Genomic DNA, 20,983 nt, shown 5'->3' with positions numbered 1-20,983 from the left:
GACTTGAGGATGATTGGGGACATGATGTTTCCAGTTTGTGACTGGAGTAAGATCTGTGATGAGGCACACATCACTTTTCAGAGGCTCCTGATTCATTAAGAAGCGTGCGTCGATGCAGGATGGGACAGTCAGCCCACCCACAATTTAGTTGCTGAATGGCACAATCAGGGAACTCATGATCTAGTTCCAGGGTGATGCAGTTAAGAAGTGGACAGCTTACTTGCAGGATGGTATGCAGGATAACTAAAGTGTCTGGGGAGGAAGGTGCCTGGAAGATAACTCTGCCTCCAGAGCTTATTTTAGATGAAGGGGGAAATAGCAGCACTTTGGATGCAGGGTATTTTCGCTGCGTTCAATCACGCAGTTAAATCCGCATGTGTTCATTGAACCGTGTGCATTTACCATATCCAATACATTCTATTGCGGAAATTTCTGTTGCGGACTAGTATCTCTGCAACAGAAATTAACATGCTGTGGTTCGTAAAAATGTATGCAGCGTCAAAAAGAAGCACAGCGGGCATGAGATTCTTGTATCTTACAAAACAGAGTTTTGGACGCAGCGCAGGTGAGTTGAAGCTAAAACGTTGCTATTCGTGATCGTGGGCATGTAGTCTTACCAGCGAGACAAGTAACTAAAACAGAACAAAAGAAATTAAATTTGTCTTCTTGCAAACACATTTTTTTACAGCTCTCTCAGCTCTGCTGTATTGCAACAATATTGCAGCCCTGTGTGCCTGTGAGCTGGAACCTCTAGATCAGTGTTAGTTATAATTACACACAGCTCTGCAGTGAGATCAAGAGAGGAGAGATCGGCCATCACACTAGTAACCATTACACATTACACTGGTGACCATCACACATCACACTGGTAACTCCACCTTCATGTAAAATAAGCTCTGGAGGCAGAGTTATCTTCCAGGCACCATCCAAGAAATTATTTACATTATATAAAGTGGGAAAAAAGATGATTTGTTAACAACAAGGCATCTGATATGAGACACACATTGATGGCTTTTTCCGGCAGTCTGTAACCTCTATGCCCATATTAATAGTTTAGATAGGTCAAATGTGGTGACAGATTCCCTTTAATAAATCACTTTCAGTAGAAAAAGCTACCAACATCTACCAGCAATTTTTAGTTTTAAGTTCATGTATTAAAATAGTTTACTACTGATATACAACTTCCTGAGCAAATCAAGAAGCTCCACGGGCGAGGACAAGATTACAGGCGATGCAAATATCTCCAGGACATTGGGAAATCTTTTTCATTTAGGGTCCATTGGACGTGTGAGTCTCCAGATCAGCAGGGGCGACAGTGTTTCCTCACCACCTGAGTAATATGTTTCACATACAGATATGGTGTCAATAAAATAACAGTGTCCCGGAATAAATCCGGTAACATGTTATTACCAAGGTGCAGGGACTGGGCTACCTAAAAATATAGATGCTATAAAACAACTATAATTTTCTTTTCTGCCTGTATAGGGAATGTGTCCGGCTGCTGGGAGAAGACACATTCATGGAGGTTTACAATTATTGGAAACAAGTCTATAACCGGCAGAATGGAGACAACACGGAGATAGAAGAGCAGACTCTGTGTGACCCTCAAGTAATGAAGCTGCACCCTCAGCTCTGCGACAAAGTTCAGCAGCTCCTGTTCTTAGAAGAACGGATAAAAGTGGAGTCTCAGGAGCCCTCCTTTACCTGGTTGTAGGGCTTTATTCTTAACGTAATGGGGACTGAAAGTAAATTTTTCCTGCAGTTCAGAAATAATCAGTCTTGGATGTTACCCATAGGGAATTTCTATTATCATACTGCATTATATTCGGTACCATATTCACATCTATGAAGTCCACTTTTCTATTAACATATACCATTATTTTATAATGTGTATTCATAGGTACATTTCCTTTTTTAAGACTTTTCAAAAATCAGCCATGCCCACCAAGCCTATAGGTAAACCTGGCCACGATAAAGGTGCTCATCAGTAAAGTGTGGATAACGTTGACTGCAGGTCTTCTTTGGCCCCAGTTCTCAAATGTTGTATGTGTACCCTAGAAGCGGTACAGGCTGTATCTCTGGGTGGTTCTTGCTCTGACCTCATAATGCCAAGTCTCCTCAAATGTTACCATAAAAAAGGGAGAACTCTCTTGGCAAAAATTCAGCTCCAGAGACCTCCCAAAGAGGAGCATTCCTAGGGGAAAGAACACAATGGAGTGTTAGTAATAAAGTTTCAGGACACAGGAGTGGGTCGAATAGTAATAAAGTTTCAGTGGCGCACTTTGCACTTTCACCCCAGGTGCAAGACCTTTATTAAAAACTACCAAGCATGTCATAATGGTCTTTGATTTAGCACTAAAGTGCATGATCATAGCCTTAGGATGGCTTCATACTCCTGTTTTGTTTCTGCATAGAAGATAAAAAAAAAATGTAATTCATTTTTTGTCAGGTGATTCATTCATTTTTCTCATACGCAGGAAAAAACAATTGTATTGACAATAAAATGGACAACACACGTATGATAGACAAATCCATGTACTGCCTATTTTTTCACCTACCTGTTGACTTGAATGAGCGATTTTGATCCACAAATTGGATCAAAAGTAACTTTTTATTTATTGTTACTATATGGAAAAAATACAGACATGTGACATGTGAAAGGCATCATAGACTGTGATGAGTCTATCCATATGGTACATGAAAATCAAATGTATGGAAGGGTCCTTGGGGATTGTATTTCATTTCCGGAGTTTTTAAGGACGCCCCTATGCATTAGATTAAAGTCAGCCAAAGCTGCCAATTTTTCTTGTGTTCATCTCACCATCTAATGTTTATGGTGGCTTCCTGACAGGTTATGTCAGGGGGAATAAGGACGCTAGGATTGTTAATAATTATTACAATATATGTGGTCATGTCGAACCTAATTTTCATGTTCAGCTGAATATAAATTAATAATTTAAATGATTGTACGGAGGATGAAAAAGGGCTCAGACTGGTATAGTAAATCATTTCTAACCCTTACCGCTTGCCCACAGCTCTCTTTCTCACACCTACCCGATCCCTACTGGCCTTTACTTTTGGGACCCATCTCCATAGACAGAAAAAGCCCCCTCAGCCAGTCATTGGCTACAGTGGTGACCCACCTTAGACAGTGATTGGCTGAGAGGGCATTTACACCCATTTCTGGCATGCTGCGATGAAGCCAGCAGGGACTGGGTAAGCGGCGAAACAGAGTCTATGGGGATTGCAGAGGGTGAGTATTTATTACTTTTTGATACTAGTCTAAACCCTTTAAAAATAATTTTCACCCAATAACCCTTTTATCTAATAGATTTCTTCTGATCCAAGCCAACAATAAAGACTAGAGTTTATTTAAATATAGTTAAAAATACATGCAAAACAGAGTTACTAATGAGGGGACTAAAAAACCGCTAGGGGTACAGCCCAATTTATAGTGTAATAATAATACCTATAAATACGCTCAATATGCAGGCAATATTATCAGCTTGTATGTACCCTGGGGTATCATATTATATACTGTGTAGTCATAGACAGCATGCAGAGAAAAAAATAATCATAACCACTTAACTGTTCACATAATATTTTAATGTCCAAGAGTGTGTCCCAATGTGAGTTTCGCCAAGCTTCTTCAGGGGCCGTTCGATATACAGTGGAGACCAGCAAGAACTGAGTAAGCTGTGAAATTGGAGTTGAGGGTGACTATTAATATTTTTTATACCAGTCTGAGCCCTTTAAAATAGTTTGAATCTTCTGGACTCAAATCAAACATTAAAATGTATAGCATAATCTGTCCTTATTCTCCCTTTACCCCATAGGCTCTTTGATCTCTATGTATGGCTTTAGTTTACCACTTTGCATTCTTGCTCTGGTCTTTAACTCCATGGACCAACACATCACTTGTACTCTCATTTTTAGCCAGATCGTCTCATTACCGGGTTTACAAAGCCCATGTCAGCTAATCCCACTCTACTCCAAGCGGCCGAGCTACGTACTTCCCGTTACTGCTTGAATACCAAGATCTAAATTAAATCTAAGGTTCTTCTGAATGTTTTCAGGTTAGAGACCAGCAGCGTACAACACGGTAATAAAAACCTAAACTACTAATACAATATCAACCCCTGTTTCACCCAGACGAGCAATGAAATCATCACAATAGAGGTTATGGAGACCTCGGACGGAAGAGACTCTCGGGGGCCAACTCAATTTTAGCATCAAGTCAAGAGGTGAATAGAAATGTAAGACATGTCCTGAATTGGAGGCAGCAAGGACAACTCTGAAGTCTCCCAGGAAGCCCTGAAAATGTAAGATGTAAACTAAAGGGGTTAGTCCGGATTAGAAAATCAAGGCTATTTTCAAAATCAGCTCTATACTTGTGTACGGGTCTTGCATGGAGCTGAACTTATTAGGTTTCCCAACCTCATTGACCATACTTGCATTACTTCTTGGAGATCAGATCAGCTTTGTGTAGAATCATGGAGCCAAAAGCAAAATTTAGAAAGTGGCCCCTGTACATCATGTCCAACTTCAGTAGGAAATTTTTCTCCAATTTTCCACTGCCTCTTCCATCTATATTGGTTACTTACTGCACGTCATCTTGAATGGAGGTGGACCATTTGAGGTGTTGATGCCCTATGCCTACTAACCTTTTTATCTGACCATACATTGAAGATAGCTGCCAACTGCTTCTAAAAGGAGCAAGGAGAGTAAAGGTACCTTCTCATTAAGCGACGCTGCAGCGATAGCGACAACGATGCCGATCGCTGCAGCGTCGCTGTTTGATCGCTGGAGAGCTGTCACACAGACCGCTCTCCAGCGACCAACGATGCCGAGGCCCCCGGGTAACCAGGGTAAACATCGGGTTGCTAAGCGCAGGGCCGCGCTTAGTAACCCGATGTTTACCCTGGTTACCAGCGTAAAATGTAAAAAAAACAAACAGTACATACTTACATTCGCATCCCCCGGCGTCCGCTTCCTGCACTGACTGAGCGCCGGCCGTAACAGCAGAGCGGTGACATCACCGCTGTGCTGTACTTTCACTTTCACTTTACGGCGCTCAGTCAGTGTGGGAAGCGGACGCCGGGGGATGCGAAGGTGAGTATGTACTGTTTGTTTTTTTTACATTTTACACTGGTAACCAGGGTAAACATCGGGTTACTAAGCGCGGCCCTGCTGGTATCGTTGGTATCGCTGGTATCGTTGCTTTTGGTGTCAAACACGACGATACACGGCGATCTGATGACCAAATAAAGTTCTGAACTTTGTTCAACGACCAGCGACATCACAGCAGGATCCTGATCGCTGCTGCGTGTCAAACTAAACGATATCGCTAGCCAGGACGCTGCAACGTCACGGATCGCTAGCGATATCGTTTAGTGTGAAGGTACCTTTAGTCTCTGCCAGACACCTCTGTCCTGAGAGGTGCTAAAATTCAACAACCCATTTATTGTTTTCCTTGACTTCCACTGTCAGGACACCTGCAAACACCATAGATGGTGCGTCAGTCCTGCCAAAGTCATCAGATTTGGCCAAGGTCAATATATCAATGACCACCGTTACCACCATAAAGTCACCAAGATGAATCCCCCTTTAGATTACAGATTCTATACAGTACACGGGAACAGCGAGCAAACTATCTTCTTTCAAATGGCACCAACGTGAGAAGCATATTCTCCGCCATGATACGGTATAAATTATATGTTGCGACATCAGTCCAAAACTAATTTTGGCGGAACAACTGTGGGCTAAAAAGGGACAAATCCTCCAGTCCTAATTGTAAGCTGAGGAATACACCGAAAAGCCCACTGTACTTCCCCGTATAGTCTCAGAAGTAGGAATATGTCCCTGTGGAGAAACGGGGTCAGTGGGTGCTCTCGTCCGCTGGCCCGGCTGTCTTTAGCAAGACTTCATGGACCACGGCTCATATCATTGAACGCCCGCTCTATCTCCCAGTGGGCAATACACTACACAGACAACACAGGGTTAAGGTAAAACAGTGTGGCAATACTTTATTGAACCACAGCACACAATAGCAAACAGGACAATCCCCCCCCATGGCTGGAATTGCTGGGTTACATGGGCGCATATAAAAGATCACTGCGTCTCCACATATTTCCAGTATGACATGATGTCAGAGCTCCCAGGGTCGCTATTCCATCTGTGGATGCACGCACAAAGAAGAGGTGAAGAGGTAACGACAAGCATAGGGAGATGACCATGAACTGTCCATAGAGTCCATACAAGGTCCAAAGCCAGTTGACACGATGTCAGAGCTCCCAGGGTCGCTATTCCATCTGTGGATGCACGCACAGAGAAGAGGTAACAATAAGCATAGGGAGATGACCAAGAACTGTTCATAGAGTCAATACAAGGTCCAAAGCCTGTTGACACGAGAGTCACCACCTGGCTTATCTGACCATCTCCATGGAACTAGGCGACCAGCGGGTCCCAAACCTGGCTTTCTCCAAACATATCCATGGTGCAGAGATGGTCACTGGATCAGATCTGTGTCCTTCCAACCGGAGCCGAAAACCCCTAGGTTGTTTCCTATAGAATCATAGATCAGTGTTCCTAGTGATAGTGCCATGATGAATTGGCTGCAGTCCTTTCTTTTGTCTGTTGGGTGGTTTGCAGAATGTCTGGCTGGTAGCTCTGTGTTACTTCAGACTCTCAGGATGTGATCTCTGAGTCTTTTTATACCCAAGGCATGTAAGCTATTTTTAGAATTACCGAGGGTCTTTCAGTCCAACATCAAGATAAGGTAAACAATGGTGATGGGATTAAGTAGCACTATTAGCATATAAGCACACATCAATAAACAAGGCTTAACACACTCAATGTACAGTCACTATTACAGACTTACACAGTATGTTAGATAGTATATCAGTTGGCAAGTCTGTCTTCTTGACCCACCAGACATAAACACTTAAGGTACCTTCACACTGAACAACTTAACAACGATATCGCTAGCGATCCGTGACGTTGCAGCGTCCTGGATAGCGATATCGTTGAGTTTGACACGCAGCAGCGATCAGGATCCTGCTGTGACATCGTTGGTCGGAGCTAGAAGGCCAGCACCTTATTTCGTCGCTGGATCTCCCGCAAACATCGCTGAGTCGGCGTGTGTGACGCCGATTCAGCGATGTCTTCACTGGTAACCAGGGTAAACATCGGGTTACTATGCGCAGGGCCGCGCTTAGTAACCCGATATTTACCCTGGTTACCCGTGTAAATGTAAAAAAACCCAAACACTACATACTTACATTCCGGTGTCTGTCGGGTCCCCCGGCGTTCTGCTTCCCTGCACTGTGTCAGCGCCGGCTGGCCGTAAAGCAGAGCACAGCGGTGACGTCACCGCTCTGCTTTAGGGCCGGCGCTTACAGTGCAGGGAAGCAGAACGCCGGGGGACCCGACAGACACCGGAATGTAAGTATGTAGTGTTTGTTTTTTTTACATTTACACTGGTAACCAGGGTAAACATCGGGTTACTAAGCGCGGCCCTGCGCTTAGTAACCCGATGTTTACCCTGGTTACCCGGGGACTTCGGCATCGTTGGTCGCTGGAGAGCTGTCTGTGTGACAGCTCTCCAGCGACCACACAGCGACGCTGCAGCGATCGGCATCGTTGTCTAGATCGCTGCAGCGTCGCTAAATGTGACGGTACCTTTAAATTCACAAGCCAATATACAGATAAAAAGCCAGTTCTTTTGGTTTTGCAAAAACATGGTTGTCTGGGAAATTAAGATACAATCTGGTTTCTTCACAGTCCCACTCACCACCAATTTATGGTTCAGGAAAAATGAACTTGATGGGCAAATGCTGTCAGATCATTCTGTGTTGCCACCAATGGTATCTCCAAAAAGATCATCAGATGGCTTTAGATCCAATGGCATCTTGAATCAAATAAGCAGCAAACGTCTGATGAACTAGAACATAGTGCAAATCCACTAATACTGTATGTATGTCAGAGTAATAAATTATTTATTAGTTATGCTCACTAACATAGGTAAATAAGGGCTTTGATAAAACCTTGGACTTCAATAATCCATACACAGCCACTTCGTGACAAAGCTGAGCAATCAATCTAACAATCAATTCGGCACTCTAAATTTAATGCAGAAAAATCAGAGAATATTTTATTAGTATTGATCTATGCACTGTATATAAATATTGACGTTTCGGCCCAAGTCAGGCTTCCTCAGAACTACAAGCAATAAACAACAAAGAGTTTCAGTATAATATGTAGGTTCAATACATGGATAGAGAACTTAGTATATCACATACAGCAAACAAAACAATAAAAAATAATAAAAGATAAACTTCATACTCCATAGTGCATGTATGCATTAATTATTAGAAGCAGCATAATAAACTAGTGTGCTATATAGAGCTGATGTGTTCTCAATTTGTAAGAAAAAAAACATTAGTTGAATCTAATACAGAGCCCAAAGGCTGAGATATAGGAGAAGTGAACAAAGAGGAGGAAATAAGAAAAAATAAAAAAATATTGTAAGTAGACAGTCACATACATTGTCTTCAGTTTCTGGTGGCGACATTAATAAATCAGGTACAAATGAGCTAGAAGAAAAATACAGACATGTTCAGCATTCTAGTGTGTAGGAACAATGTTGGAATAACCATAGGACAGCAAAGACAATAATACGTTATAATGAACCTATGTTACGCACAAGGTAGCACTCACCAGTGGAAAATTCATGAGCAGGATATCACAGCGCTGGGGTCAATGCACAACAGTGCAGGGGATAATGCGCTATCCTTGCTCTAAACTGGGCATCTTAAATATGGTCTCTGATGCCTGCGTAGTATGTTGTGTGATTACATCACCAGAAGTGACGTTGCAGGACTTGGGAAGTAAATACTTACCCTATTATGGGCTGGATTACTTGGTGGTGCATCCTCTAATGTGTTCCCCCGTTGTTGGTGACCGGAAATGATGCAGTCACAAGATGACTGCCAATCTTGCTTGGTTTGAGGCTCCATGCAAGATCTCACCACATGAGGTAAGGATGATCTGGAATCAGCCCAGAACTACACGGAGGACCTAGTCAATGACCTGAAGAGAGCTGGGACCACAGTCTCAAACATTACCGTTAGTAACACACTACGCTGTCATGGATTAAAATCCTGCAGGGCGCGCAAGGTCCTCCTGCTCAAGCCAGCACATGTCCAGGCCCATCTGAAGTTCACCAATGACGATCTGGATGATCCAGAGGAGGCATAGGAGAAGGTCATGTGGTCAGATAAGACCAAAATAGAACTCTTTGGTATCAACCCCACTCGCCATGTTTGAAGGAAGAATGAGTACAACCCCAAGAACACCATCCCAACAGTGAAGTATGGTGGGGGAAACATCATACTTTTGGGGGTGCTTTTCTGCAAAGGGGACAGGACGACTAATCCATATTGAAGAGAGGATTGATAAGGTCATTTATAGTGAGATTTTGGCCAGCAACCTCCTCCGTACAAAGTATGAGATCTGCATATTTTATTTCCCAGAGGAACATGAAAGGCATTTAAGTCTCATCATACAGGCATGCCAGACCTGGCATGTCACTCTCCACAAGGAGAAACTTTACCAGTTAAATCCCAGTCTTCAGAGGTGTATCTAGGTTTTCTGCCACCTGGCTCAAGAATTCAGTTTGGCGCCCCCCCAAGAACATATGTGATTTGCACACTTAGTCATGTCCCCACGAGCTGCTCTTTCTAATGCTCTCAATGTTCAGTGAAAAACTGAGAGAAGTAGGAAGAGAAGCTCGTTGTCACAGGACCACAAGTATGAAAGTCGCATATGAGTGAAGTGTCCATGTGATGACTACTGGAACCTGCAGAGCTGAATCCTGGCATCGTAGGTTTCTGAATTCTCACAACTAATGCACTGCACACTTTTAGGATTCTCCCTGGCCGGTGGACAGTCATGTCAGCACAAGTATGCGATTTGTATACTTCTGACCACATTCCGAATAGACATGCCCAGCCTCGCTCAGTTTATCTTATTGATTGAGGCCACACGTCTAGTCAGCACGTGACCACATGCATGTAAATCCCCAGCACGAGAGAATCCTGACAGCGTGCAGTGCACACTCTGAAAATTCAGAAGTCTGCAGTCACAAAGAATGACTGCAGACTCATTACAAACTTGGACATCCCCTTTAATTCTCCTAACATAAATAAAAACAGGACAATTAGTATGACAAATAACATTTACATCCAGGTACCTTATAGATGATGTCGCCTCTGGAGTCGTTCTTCTTTTTTTCCTCTTGTCCAGGCCCCATGATGAGTTTTCTCGCCTCTGCAGACTTCAATCTTCTCCGCTCTTTTGCAGAAAATCTCCACATGATGCCCTTAAAGATAGAAGTGTCATTATAATGCTCCTGAATAAAAAATTGCCCCTCACTATATTGTCTGCACAAAATATGACCCCCACATTGTCCCTCTTTTGGTACATGCTCTTCACACTGACCTCTCCTTTCCATACCGGCCCCCTCCGCACTGTCAACGACACACTATGTCCCCCGTATAGGGCCAAGTATTTATACTGTACTCTCTCATCACACTCCCCCTCCTTGGTATACTGTCCCCTCCTGGCTGTGCCCTTACACAGTCCCTCCATGCTACACTCCCACTACTCAGTTTCTATTCTGTGCCCACTCACTTTTCTCCCCCATACTGTCTCCTCACACTATTCCCCTCCCTCCTCATACTGTCTCGTCTCACATCCCCCTGTTCACCATACTGTCTCCTCATATATTTACCCCCTCACTTTCTATACTGCCTGCTCACCTGACTCCCCATACTGTGTCTGCACACATCCCATCACCCTCACTCCCCGTATTCCGTCCAAATACATTTTTCACATACTACTACTCATACATACTTCGCTACTCATACTGTGTCCGCATACATTCCTTCGTTCGCTCCCCATACTGTCTGCATCCACCCCCCCATACTGTTTCCTCATATATGTCCCTCATACTGTTTTCTCATACATGCCCCCCATTCCCCTGTACTGTTTCCTCATACATGCCCCCCATTCCCCTGTACTGTTTCCTCATACATGCCCCCATCTCCCCCACTGCTCTTCATTTTGTGTCCTCAAATCTCCCACACACATTAAATCACCCCATCCCCACTCCAAATCTTCCCACACACAATAAATAACCTCATCCCCACTTCAAATCTCCCCCCACACATTAATCACCCCCATCCCCACTCCAATTCTCCCCGCACACAATAAGTCCCCCATCACCACTCCAATTCTCCCCACACACATTAAACATGCCCACTCCAATTCTCCCCACACATAATAAAGCCCCCATTCCAATTCTCCCCACACATAACAAAGCCCCCATTCCAATTCTCCCCACACATAACAAAGCCCCCCATCCCCACTCAAATTCTCCCCACACACAATAAACATCCCCACTCAAATTCTCCCCGCACGCAATAAATCCCCCATCACCACTCAAATTCTCCCCAAACACAATAAAGCCCCCCCGTGCACTTAACCTTCTGTGTCTTCATATCCACTGGAGCACTTGCCACCAGTGCTCGCCTCTGCAGTCTGCAGTGTGGGAGAGTGACGTCAGCAGCGGATCACATGATCTGATCACGCTGCTCACGTCGCTCTGTCCCGGCAGGCTGCTTCTTTAAGGCTGCTTTCACACATCAGTTTTTTGCCGTCAGGCACAATCCGGTGAATTTTGAAATAAACGGATCTGGCAAAAGTTGCCGACAGATCCGTTTTTCTCATAGACTTGTATTAGCGACAGATTGTGACGGATGGCCTCACGTTTCATCCATTTTTCGCCGGATCCGTCAAAAATTGTTTTTCGGGCGACTGGAGAAAACAACATAGAAACATTTTTTGTGTCCATCGAAAAAAACAGCGACGGATCTGTCGCTGTCCATCGTTTGCTATAATGGAAGCCTATCCGTCAAATGATGGAATCCGGCAACGGATTCCGTTTTTTTTTTACTGAGCATGCTCTGATTTTTTAACCCCTTTACCCCCAAGGGTGGTTTGCACGTTAATGAACGGGCCAATTTTTACAATTCTGACCACTGTCCCTTTATGAGGTTATAACTCTGGAACGCTTCAACGGATCTTGGCGATTCTGACATTGTTTTCTCATGATAGTGGTAAAATTTCTTCGATATAACTTGAGTTTATTTGTGAAAAAAACGGAAATTTGGCGAAAATTTTGAAAATTTCGCAATTTTCCAACTTTGAATTTTTATGCCCTTAAATCACAGAGATATGTCACACAAAATACTTAATAGGTAACATTTCCCACATGTCTACTTTACATCAGCACAATTTAGGAACCAAAATTTTTTTTTGTTAGGGAGTTATAAGGGTTAAAAGTTGACCAGCAATTTCTCATTTTTACAACACCATTTTTTTTTAGGGACCACATCTCATTTGAAGTCATTTTGAGGGGGTCTATATGATAGAAAATAACCAAGTGTGACACCATTCTAAAAACTGCACCCCTCAAGGTGCTCAAAACCACACTCAAGAAATGTATTAACCCTTCAGGTGTTTCACAGGAATTTTTGGAATGTTTAAATAAAAATTAACATTTAAATTTTTTTTACACAAAATTTATTTCAGCTCCAATTTGTTTTATTTTACCAAGGGTAACAGGAGAAAATGGACCCCAAAAGTTGTTGTACAATTTGTGCTGAGTATGCTGATACCCCATATGTGGGGGTAAACCACTGTTTGGGCGCACCGCAGAGCTCGGAAGGGAAGGAGTGCCATTTGACTTTTCAATGCAAAATTGACTGGAATTGAGATGGAACGCCATGTTGCGTTTGGAGAGCCCCTGATGTGCCTAAACATTGAAACCCCCCACAAGTGACACCATTTTGGAAAGTAGACCCCCTAAGGAACTTATCTAGATGTGTGGTGAGCACTTTGACCCACCAAGTGCTTCACAGAAGTTTATAATGCAGAGCCGTAAAAATAAAAAATCATATTTTTTCACAAAAATTATCTTTTCGCCCCCAATTTTTTATTTTCCCAATGGTAAGAGAAGAAATTAGACCACAAAAGTTGTTGTGCAATTTGTCCTGAGTACGCCGATACCCCATATGTGGGGGTAAACGACTGTTTGGGCGCATGGCAGAGCTCAGAAGGGAAGGAGCGCCATTTGACTTTTCAATGCAAAATTGACTGGAATTAAGATGGGATGCCATGTCGCGTTTGGAGAGCCCCTGATGTGCCTAAACATTAAACCCCCCCACAAGTGACACCATTTTGGAAAGTAGACCCCCTAAGGAACTTATCTAGATGTGTTTTGAGAGCTTTGATATCCCAAGTGTTTCACTACAGTTTATAACGCAGAGCCGTGAAAATTATTTTTTTTTTCCACAAAAATTATTTTTTAGCCCCCAGTTTTGTATTTTCCCAAGGGTAACAGGAGAAATTGGACCCCAAAAGTTGTTGTCCAATTTGTCCTGAGTATGCTGATACCCCATATGTGGGGGGGAACCACTGTTTGGGCGCATGGCAGAGCTCGGAAGGGAAGGAGCGCCATTTGGAATGCAGACTTAGATGGATTGGTCTGCAGGCGTCACGTTGCATTTGCAGAGCCCCTGATGTACCCAAACAGTAGAAACCCCCAAAAGTGACCCCATATTGGAAACTAGACCTCCCAAGGAACTTATCTAGATGTGTTGTGAGAACTTTGAACCCCCAAGTGTTTCACTACAGTTTATAACGCAGAGCCGTGAAAATAAAAAATCTTTTTTTTTCCCACAAAAATGATTTTTAGCCCCCCAAATTTATATTTTCCCAAGGGTAACAAGAGAACTTGGACCCCAAAAGTTGTTGTCCAATTTGTTCCGAGTACGCTGATGCCCCATATGTTGGGGTAAACCCCTGTTTGGGCGCACGGGAAAGCTCGGAAGGGAAGGAGCACTGTTTTACTTTTTCAATGCAGAAATGGCTGGAATTGAGATCGGACGCCATGTCGCGTTTGGAGAGCCCCTGATATGCCTAAACAGTGGAAACTCCCCAATTCTAACTGAAACCCTAATCCAAACACACCCCTAACCCTAATCCCAACGGTAACCCTAACCACACCCCTAACCCTGACACACCCCTAACTCTAATCCCAACCCTAATCCCAACCGTAAATGTAACCCTGACACACCCCTAACTTTAGCCCCAACCCTAACCCTAACTTTAGCTCCAACCCTAGCCCTAACCCTAACCCTAGCCCTAACCCTAGCCCTAACCCTAGCCCTAACCCAGCCCTAACCCTAACCCTAGCCCTAACCCTAGCCCTAACCCTAACCCTAATGGGAAAATGGAAATAAATACATTTTTTAAATTTTATTATTTTTCCCTAACTAAGGGGGTGATGAAGGGGGGTTTGATTTACTTTTATAGCATTTTTTATAGCGGATTTTTAGAATTGGCAGCCGTCACACACTAAAAGACGCTTTTTATAGCAAAAAAGTTTTTGCGTCTCCACATTTTGAGACCTATAATTTTTCCATATTTTGGTCCACAGAGTCATGTGAGGTCTTGTTTTTTGCGGGACGAGTTTACGTTTTTATTGGTAACATTTTTGGACACGTGACAGTTTTTGATCGCTTTTTATTCCGATTTTTGTGAGGCAGAATGACAAAAAACCAGCTATTCATGAATTTCTTTTGGGGGAGGCGTTTATACCGTTCCACGTTTGGTAAAATTGATAAAGCAGTTTTATTCTTCGGGTCAGTACGATTACAGCGATACCTCATTTATATCATTTTTTTATGCTTTGGCGCTTTTAGACGATAAAAACTATTTTATAGAATAAATAATTATTTTGGCATCGCTTTATTCTGAGGACTATAACTTTTTTATTTTTTCTTTGATGACGCTGTATGGTGGTTCGTTTTTTGCGGGACAAGATGACGTTTTTAGCGGTACCATGGTTATTTATATCCGTCTTTTTGATCGCGTGTTATTCCACTTTTTGTTCGGCGGTATGATAATAAAGCGTTGGTTTTTGCCTCGGTTTTTTTTTTTCCCTACGGTGTTCACTGAAGGGGTTAACTAGTGATATAGTTTTACAGGTGGGGTCGTTACGGACGCGGCGATACTAAATATGTGTACTTTTATTGTTGTTTTTTTATTTAGATAAAGAAATGTATTTATGGGAATAATATATATATATTTTTTTTCTTTATTTAGGAATTTTTTTTTTTTTTTACTTTTTTACTTTGTCCCAGGGGGGGACATCACAGATCGCTGATCTGACAGTTTGCACAGCACTCTGTCAGATCACCGATCTGACTTACAGCACTGCAGGCTTACCAAGCGCCTGCTCTGAGAAGGCACTTGGTAAGCCACCTCCCTCCCTGCAGGACCCGGATGCCGCGGCCATCTTGGATTCGGGCACCTGCAGCGAGGAGGAGGTAAGAGACCCTCGCAGCAACGCGATCACATCGCGTTGCTTCGGGGGTCTCAGGGAAGCACGCAGGGAGCCCCCTCCCTGCGCGATGCTTCCCTGTACCGCCGGCACACCGCGATCATGTTTGATCGCGGTGTGCCGGGAGTTAATGTGCCGGGGGCGGTCCGTGACCGCTCCTGGCACATAGTGCCGGATGTCAGCTGCGATAGCCACTGAAACCCGGCCGCGATCGGCCGCGCTCCCCCCGTGAGCGCCGCCGATCGCGCTGGACGTACTATCCCGTCGGTGGTCATACGGGACCACCCCACCTCGACGGGATAGTACGTCCAATGTCAGAAAGGGGTTAAGGATCCAATTAGCTGGATCAGGTAGTCGAATCCGTCGAAAAAACGGATCAGTTTTTCACAATTTGCGACGGATCCGTTTTTTTCAACATTCGAAGGATTGTGCCTTATGGCAAAAAACTGATGTGTGAAAGCAGCCTTAGATGCGAGTACAATTGAATACTGGAAGCCGGCACGCTGCGTTTTCTCTGAGCCGGCTGTCAGCTTGACAGTCGGCACAGAGAACAGCCGACTCTCTGTCCAGGGGGTAGCAGAATGCCCCGGCTGCCCCCCTCCCCTAGATATGCCTCTGCCAGTATTAGCCTCTCACCTAACCAAATCTCATACTTTGTACTGACAAGGGTCAATACCCTGAAACACTGTGTCTGCAAATCGAGATTCTGATTTCTCTTTTATTCTAAGTCATATTGCCAGACTTGTTAACGGGTCGATAATGACTTGAAGTCCACTTCCTCTCTGAAGAGACAATTTGCATATTTAATGACCTGAAACACACAGCCAAAGCAACTAAGGAGTGGCTCCATAAGAAGCAGTTCACGGTCCTGAAGTGGCCTAGCCAGTCTCCAGACCTGAAAAATCTGGAGAAGATCTGTATGGAGGAGGGGGCCAAAATCCCTGCTGCAGTGTGTGCAAACTTGGTCAAGAACTACAGGAAATGTCTGACCCCTGTAACTGCAAACGAAAGTTTCTGTGCAAAATATTAAGTTCTGTTTTTCTATTGTATCAAATACTAATTTCATGCAATAAAATGCAAATTAATTATGTAAAAGTCCTACAATCTGATTTTCTGGATTTTTTGTTAAGATTCTATCTCTTACAGTTGATAAAAATTACAGACCACTCCATTCTTTGTAGGTTGGAAAACTTGCAAAATGGGCAGCGCATCCAATACTTATTTTCCCCTCTGTATATACTCGATTTCTAGTTTCCGGATAAAGCTTGTTCTTCTAAAGAATTTGTAAGGTGTTACCGCTTTGCAATGTGCAGACGGATATATTTTTAGATCTGCACGTTTGGTAGATAAAATATACAGAATAGATGTCTAACACATGAAGTCTGCCACTGTCTAGGAGGAGAATCCCCGTCTGCTGAGGAAGCAGGAGGAGGCACACCAGAGAACCGTTTATAATAACAGGATGTCACCGATGGCGGATTCTGAGCCCGGGGAAGTTGCTGACGAGAATTTGGCATGAAAAATAAAACCCATGGAAACTGCTAAATGGATTCATCTCTCGTCGGCCGGTCTAGCCGTGGGGCGAAGACGTCCACATCGCCACATGTTCATGCCAACATGATGGTGAAGGGGTGAAAGAATTGTGTTACGGCTTTGCATTTTCTGACACCTTTGCTAAAAAACTGCAAGAGCACATCACAGGCTCATTGATCACATATGGCGGCATTTAGTAAAGGCATTTCGTGTTCTGCCAGATGCTAAGCCCCAAAGGGTGAACATTACAGAGCCGGAGATTTTCATGCAGACTGCACATGCTACAGTGTAGGGATCGCACGCAGCCATATGTTTACTGGTCATTTAACTGAGAGATGAACATGACTAATGACCTGAGAAGAGCACATGTGGACTAACGGTGCTATGAATAGCAGCAATGTTGACAAGAGGCCTTGGATTGAAGCCAGTGTGGCTGGTAAGTGTATCTCTCACTCAGCCAAACAGTGTCCTGATGAGGGGCAAGAACCCAGAAACAGCAGTCGGCAAATGGAGGTCTTTTCTTTTTGGAGAAGATTCTGGTCTTGTAGGAAGTCTCTATAGGGTCATTCCTCTGTGTAGATGGCATTTGCACATTCATAAATATATGGACCTGTAACGTTCCACCTCTCCAGGGGATCAGACACGCGGAAGAGCAGAGGTATATGGAGATGTTCTCTACAAGTAGCCAATCGCCATTTTAACAACAATGGAGCACGCCACCATTTATTCTGTACTGAAAAAAGCCTCTTTATGCCTCCATATGAAGTCCTTCATATACAGAGGTACAGCAGAGGGCTCATGCACCACTATGGCAGCGTTATGACAGCTCCGTACAAATGTAATCCAGACGAGCACTTGTGGGTCACAGTCTTTCTCTCCTACCAATGGCGGCATGGTGGGGTGCATTGGTATGAACAGTGATAAAGAGGGGGACATACCTCTGCTTTCACCCATGTGTTAGCAATGCAATGACACAATGGCATTTTCCAGTGCCTCTCGCCTCTGCATCAGGAGGTGATAGGCGCTGGCGAAGTTGTGTTGACGGTCACGTCACAGGAAGGTATCGTGCCCATGTCTATTCTAATTAAAAGGGAATATGTCAGCCAGTATTGCTAAGTAATCAGAGAGCAGCATGATTTAGCAACTGAGACCCTGATTCCAGCAGTGTGTCACTTACTAGACAGTGTGTTGCTGTTTCAATAAAATCAGTATTTTATCAGCGGGAGATGATCACTACAGGACTAGGTGTTTTGTGCTTCCTAGTCAATGCTGTGTAACCCCACCCCCAGCTCTGATTAGCAGCACAGGAAGCTGCTAATCAGTGGCGTGGGCGGGTTATACACAGCTCAGCATTTGAGCACTGCTAGATATGCAGATGAGAAGACTGTGATTTTATCAAAATGACAGCATACAGGCCAGCAAGTGATACATCGTTGGAATCAGAGTCTCAGCCCCTACATTATGCTGCTCCCAGATTACATAGAAATAATTTGATTACAGATTCCCTTTAATAAGACAGGTGTATGATATTGATGGCAGGAAAGCCATATGCATGAGGACTCGCCCCTAGACATAGGAGTGGGCAAGAGGCATGTGTCCCCCAAACCCATTGGGCAACCAGTTAAAGGAGCTTTGGAAAACTCCACTCCCTTGGCTGAAGCTTGTTTTAAAAACAAAACAAACTTTTTTACTCTCCCTCCCCAGGTCTAGCGCTGAGTCTTTGCCGCTGCTCCCTCTGTCTGCTATAATTGTCATGTCTATCATGTCTAACATCAAATTGACAGCGCTCCAGCCAATCAATGAGCTCAGCGGCTCCGCTCGGAGTTACTGAGCTCACTTATTGGCTACACTGACCATGTGACACCAGCGCTGCAAACAAAAACAAACACAGAGAGCAGCAACGGAGACTCAGCACTGGACCTGGGGAGGGTGAGTAAAGTCTTATTTTGGAAAAAAAAGGGATTAAAAAAATAAGTATTGAACCAGCAATCCCGGTTAATGAAAAAACACCTGTAAATAATATAGTTATAGAGCTCCAAAACTCCTCAGTGTGGATATTCATGACCAAATCACCCAAAATTCTCAAAAGAGAATCGAACAGACATGAAGAGAGAGAACAGAGATCTTTATTGGGGGCATTTCTCTTCCAGGATACAAATACGAGAAGCATGCAAGCCTCACAAAAGCGCCAACATGTAGTATAGAGGTGCGCTTCGAGGCCTTTCTAACTGCTACAATGCGAGCGGGTTCTCGGGATCTGATCGCTGTACATGCATTGAAAACATTAAATGATGTGGATTTACTGACTACTTCTACCTTAATACTCGCTCTGATCCATTGTTGCCTTACATAAATAAAAGGGCACATATTTATATCTGTAGATATCCCCTCATTTGCAGCGTTCGGTCTGATCCATTGTTGCGCACATATTTATATCCGTAGACGTCCGGTCATTACAGCGTTCTGCATGTCCATTAATATGTGTACATTGGACTATAACTTTTGGATTCCTCTCGTTTGATCATTTAATTTTTCACCTTTTTCAATATTTTTACATTTTACAACAGATCGTAAAGTGAGGTCAATCTTCGGTAAAACCGCGTTGGGTTAGTTATAAAACACGGGACTGAATACCACAAAGTATACAGCGTGTGCCGCCCTGTAGACGGAATATTTTTTCCCCTTTACAGAAAATTAAGCGATTTTGCAAAACGTTAAGAAAGGTTCACTCGTCGTTAACATCGATCTTCGGAAATGTCGAGGCTGAAGGTGGGCAAGGAGCGTAGAGATAGGCCTCCTCGGCAATCATTCGCAGACCTCACATCAAATTCTTGCAAAGTCTTCGACAAATGACTTCGGAGACCCCACAAGCTTTTATTTCCTTACAATTCTCCCCCAGTTCCTTATGTGACTTGCTATTAGATGTGTTAATCTGACAGATATCAAAAGTAAAGTCACATAGACTTGTGTGCTCATGCAAGCCAAGAAAACCCCAAGAGATCCCTTTGTAGATAATTTTAATGAGCAAGTATGTGGCTGATAACTCGGATTTCTGCGAGCCCTTCAATCCACGACTCCATCGATATAAAAAATAAGCGCTAATGAAGTGTTAAAATGAGCTTATAAAAGACTTGCTGTTTCAAAAGGAATAGACCCGGCTACGTCAGTTCTTTCCCTACAAGAGTCAAACATGAAAATGGAAATTTGCCGGATGAACATAATCCCACTGTGACCTGTGCCTCAGAAAAGCCTCACGACCAAAGAAAAAGACGATGTAGCAAGAACATTCACTGCTTGACCTCAAATCTTAGAAAGTGATAGAACAGTAATGACATAGACTGTATGGACAAAAGTAGCGGAACACTAATCATTGAATTCCAGTTCAGACCCAGTGTGTAGCATCCAGACCCCGACCCCAGTGTATAATTTCCGGCCCCTTGGTATATGACATCTGCCCCCCACCATGCTGTCTGCCTTTATTAACATGTGACAGAAAGGCCGGTGGTGCGGAGCCACCACGGTAACAAGTCCGTCCATGACATTTCTTCCTCCTTAATCTTCCCCCATCACCTGTGAGTGATATTATTGAGACATGGACGGAACTAAAGCAACTCAGCCACGAAGTGGACACCCCGTAACGTTATAGAGCGGGGAGCCGACTGCTGAGGAGCAAAGGGCAGAAAAGTCACCAACACTCTGCTGACTCCATAACTGCAGAGTCCAGACCTCCTCTGGTATAACATCAGCACAAACACTACGCCTTCACCAGGAGCATCATGTCTGAGCAGCTGCATTCAGCCGTACATCACCAAGCACAATGCCGAGCGTCGGATGGAGTGGTGTAAACAGGGGCGTAACTACCGCGGTCGCAGCGGTCGCCAGTGCGACCGGGCCCGGCAGGTCAGGGGCCCGGGCCCGGCAGGTCAGAGGCACCCATCACCATGTTGCAGTGCAGGAGATTCCTCCTGCACGGCAACAGTC

At 43.9% G+C, this 20,983-nt stretch overlaps 1 protein-coding gene and 1 long non-coding RNA gene across 4 annotated transcripts in view; one reads left to right on the top strand and one right to left on the bottom strand.

Moving 5' to 3' along the window:
* Positions 1-2,752, top strand: part of LOC143807172 (serine/threonine-protein kinase Nek11-like) — a 344,541-nt gene extending 341,789 nt beyond the window's left edge. The window contains exon 16 of the mRNA XM_077288448.1: positions 1,486-2,752. Within this exon, the coding sequence (XP_077144563.1) occupies positions 1,486-1,714 (229 nt within the window). The 3' untranslated portion in view covers positions 1,715-2,752. The remainder of the gene's footprint in view (positions 1-1,485) is intronic.
* On the bottom strand, positions 2,056-18,145 carry LOC143807174 (uncharacterized). 3 transcript variants are annotated; one of them, XR_013221664.1, is made up of 3 exons: positions 16,634-18,145; positions 3,590-3,696; positions 2,056-2,194 (listed from the first exon to the last, which is right to left on the bottom strand). It is a non-coding gene; the product is annotated as an uncharacterized LOC143807174 (long non-coding RNA). The 3 variants fall into 3 exon arrangements; XR_013221665.1 differs by lacking the exon at positions 16,634-18,145 and adding an exon at positions 4,969-5,012; XR_013221666.1 differs by lacking the exon at positions 16,634-18,145 and adding an exon at positions 4,665-4,845.
* Between the last annotated feature and the right edge of the window lie 2,838 nt (positions 18,146-20,983).

Source organism: Ranitomeya variabilis, chromosome 2 (assembly GCF_051348905.1).
Source record: "Ranitomeya variabilis isolate aRanVar5 chromosome 2, aRanVar5.hap1, whole genome shotgun sequence".
NCBI lineage: Eukaryota > Metazoa > Chordata > Amphibia > Anura > Dendrobatidae > Ranitomeya > Ranitomeya variabilis.
The sequence above is the reverse complement of the archived record's forward strand: the minus strand, read 5'-3'. Positions and strand labels throughout refer to the sequence as shown.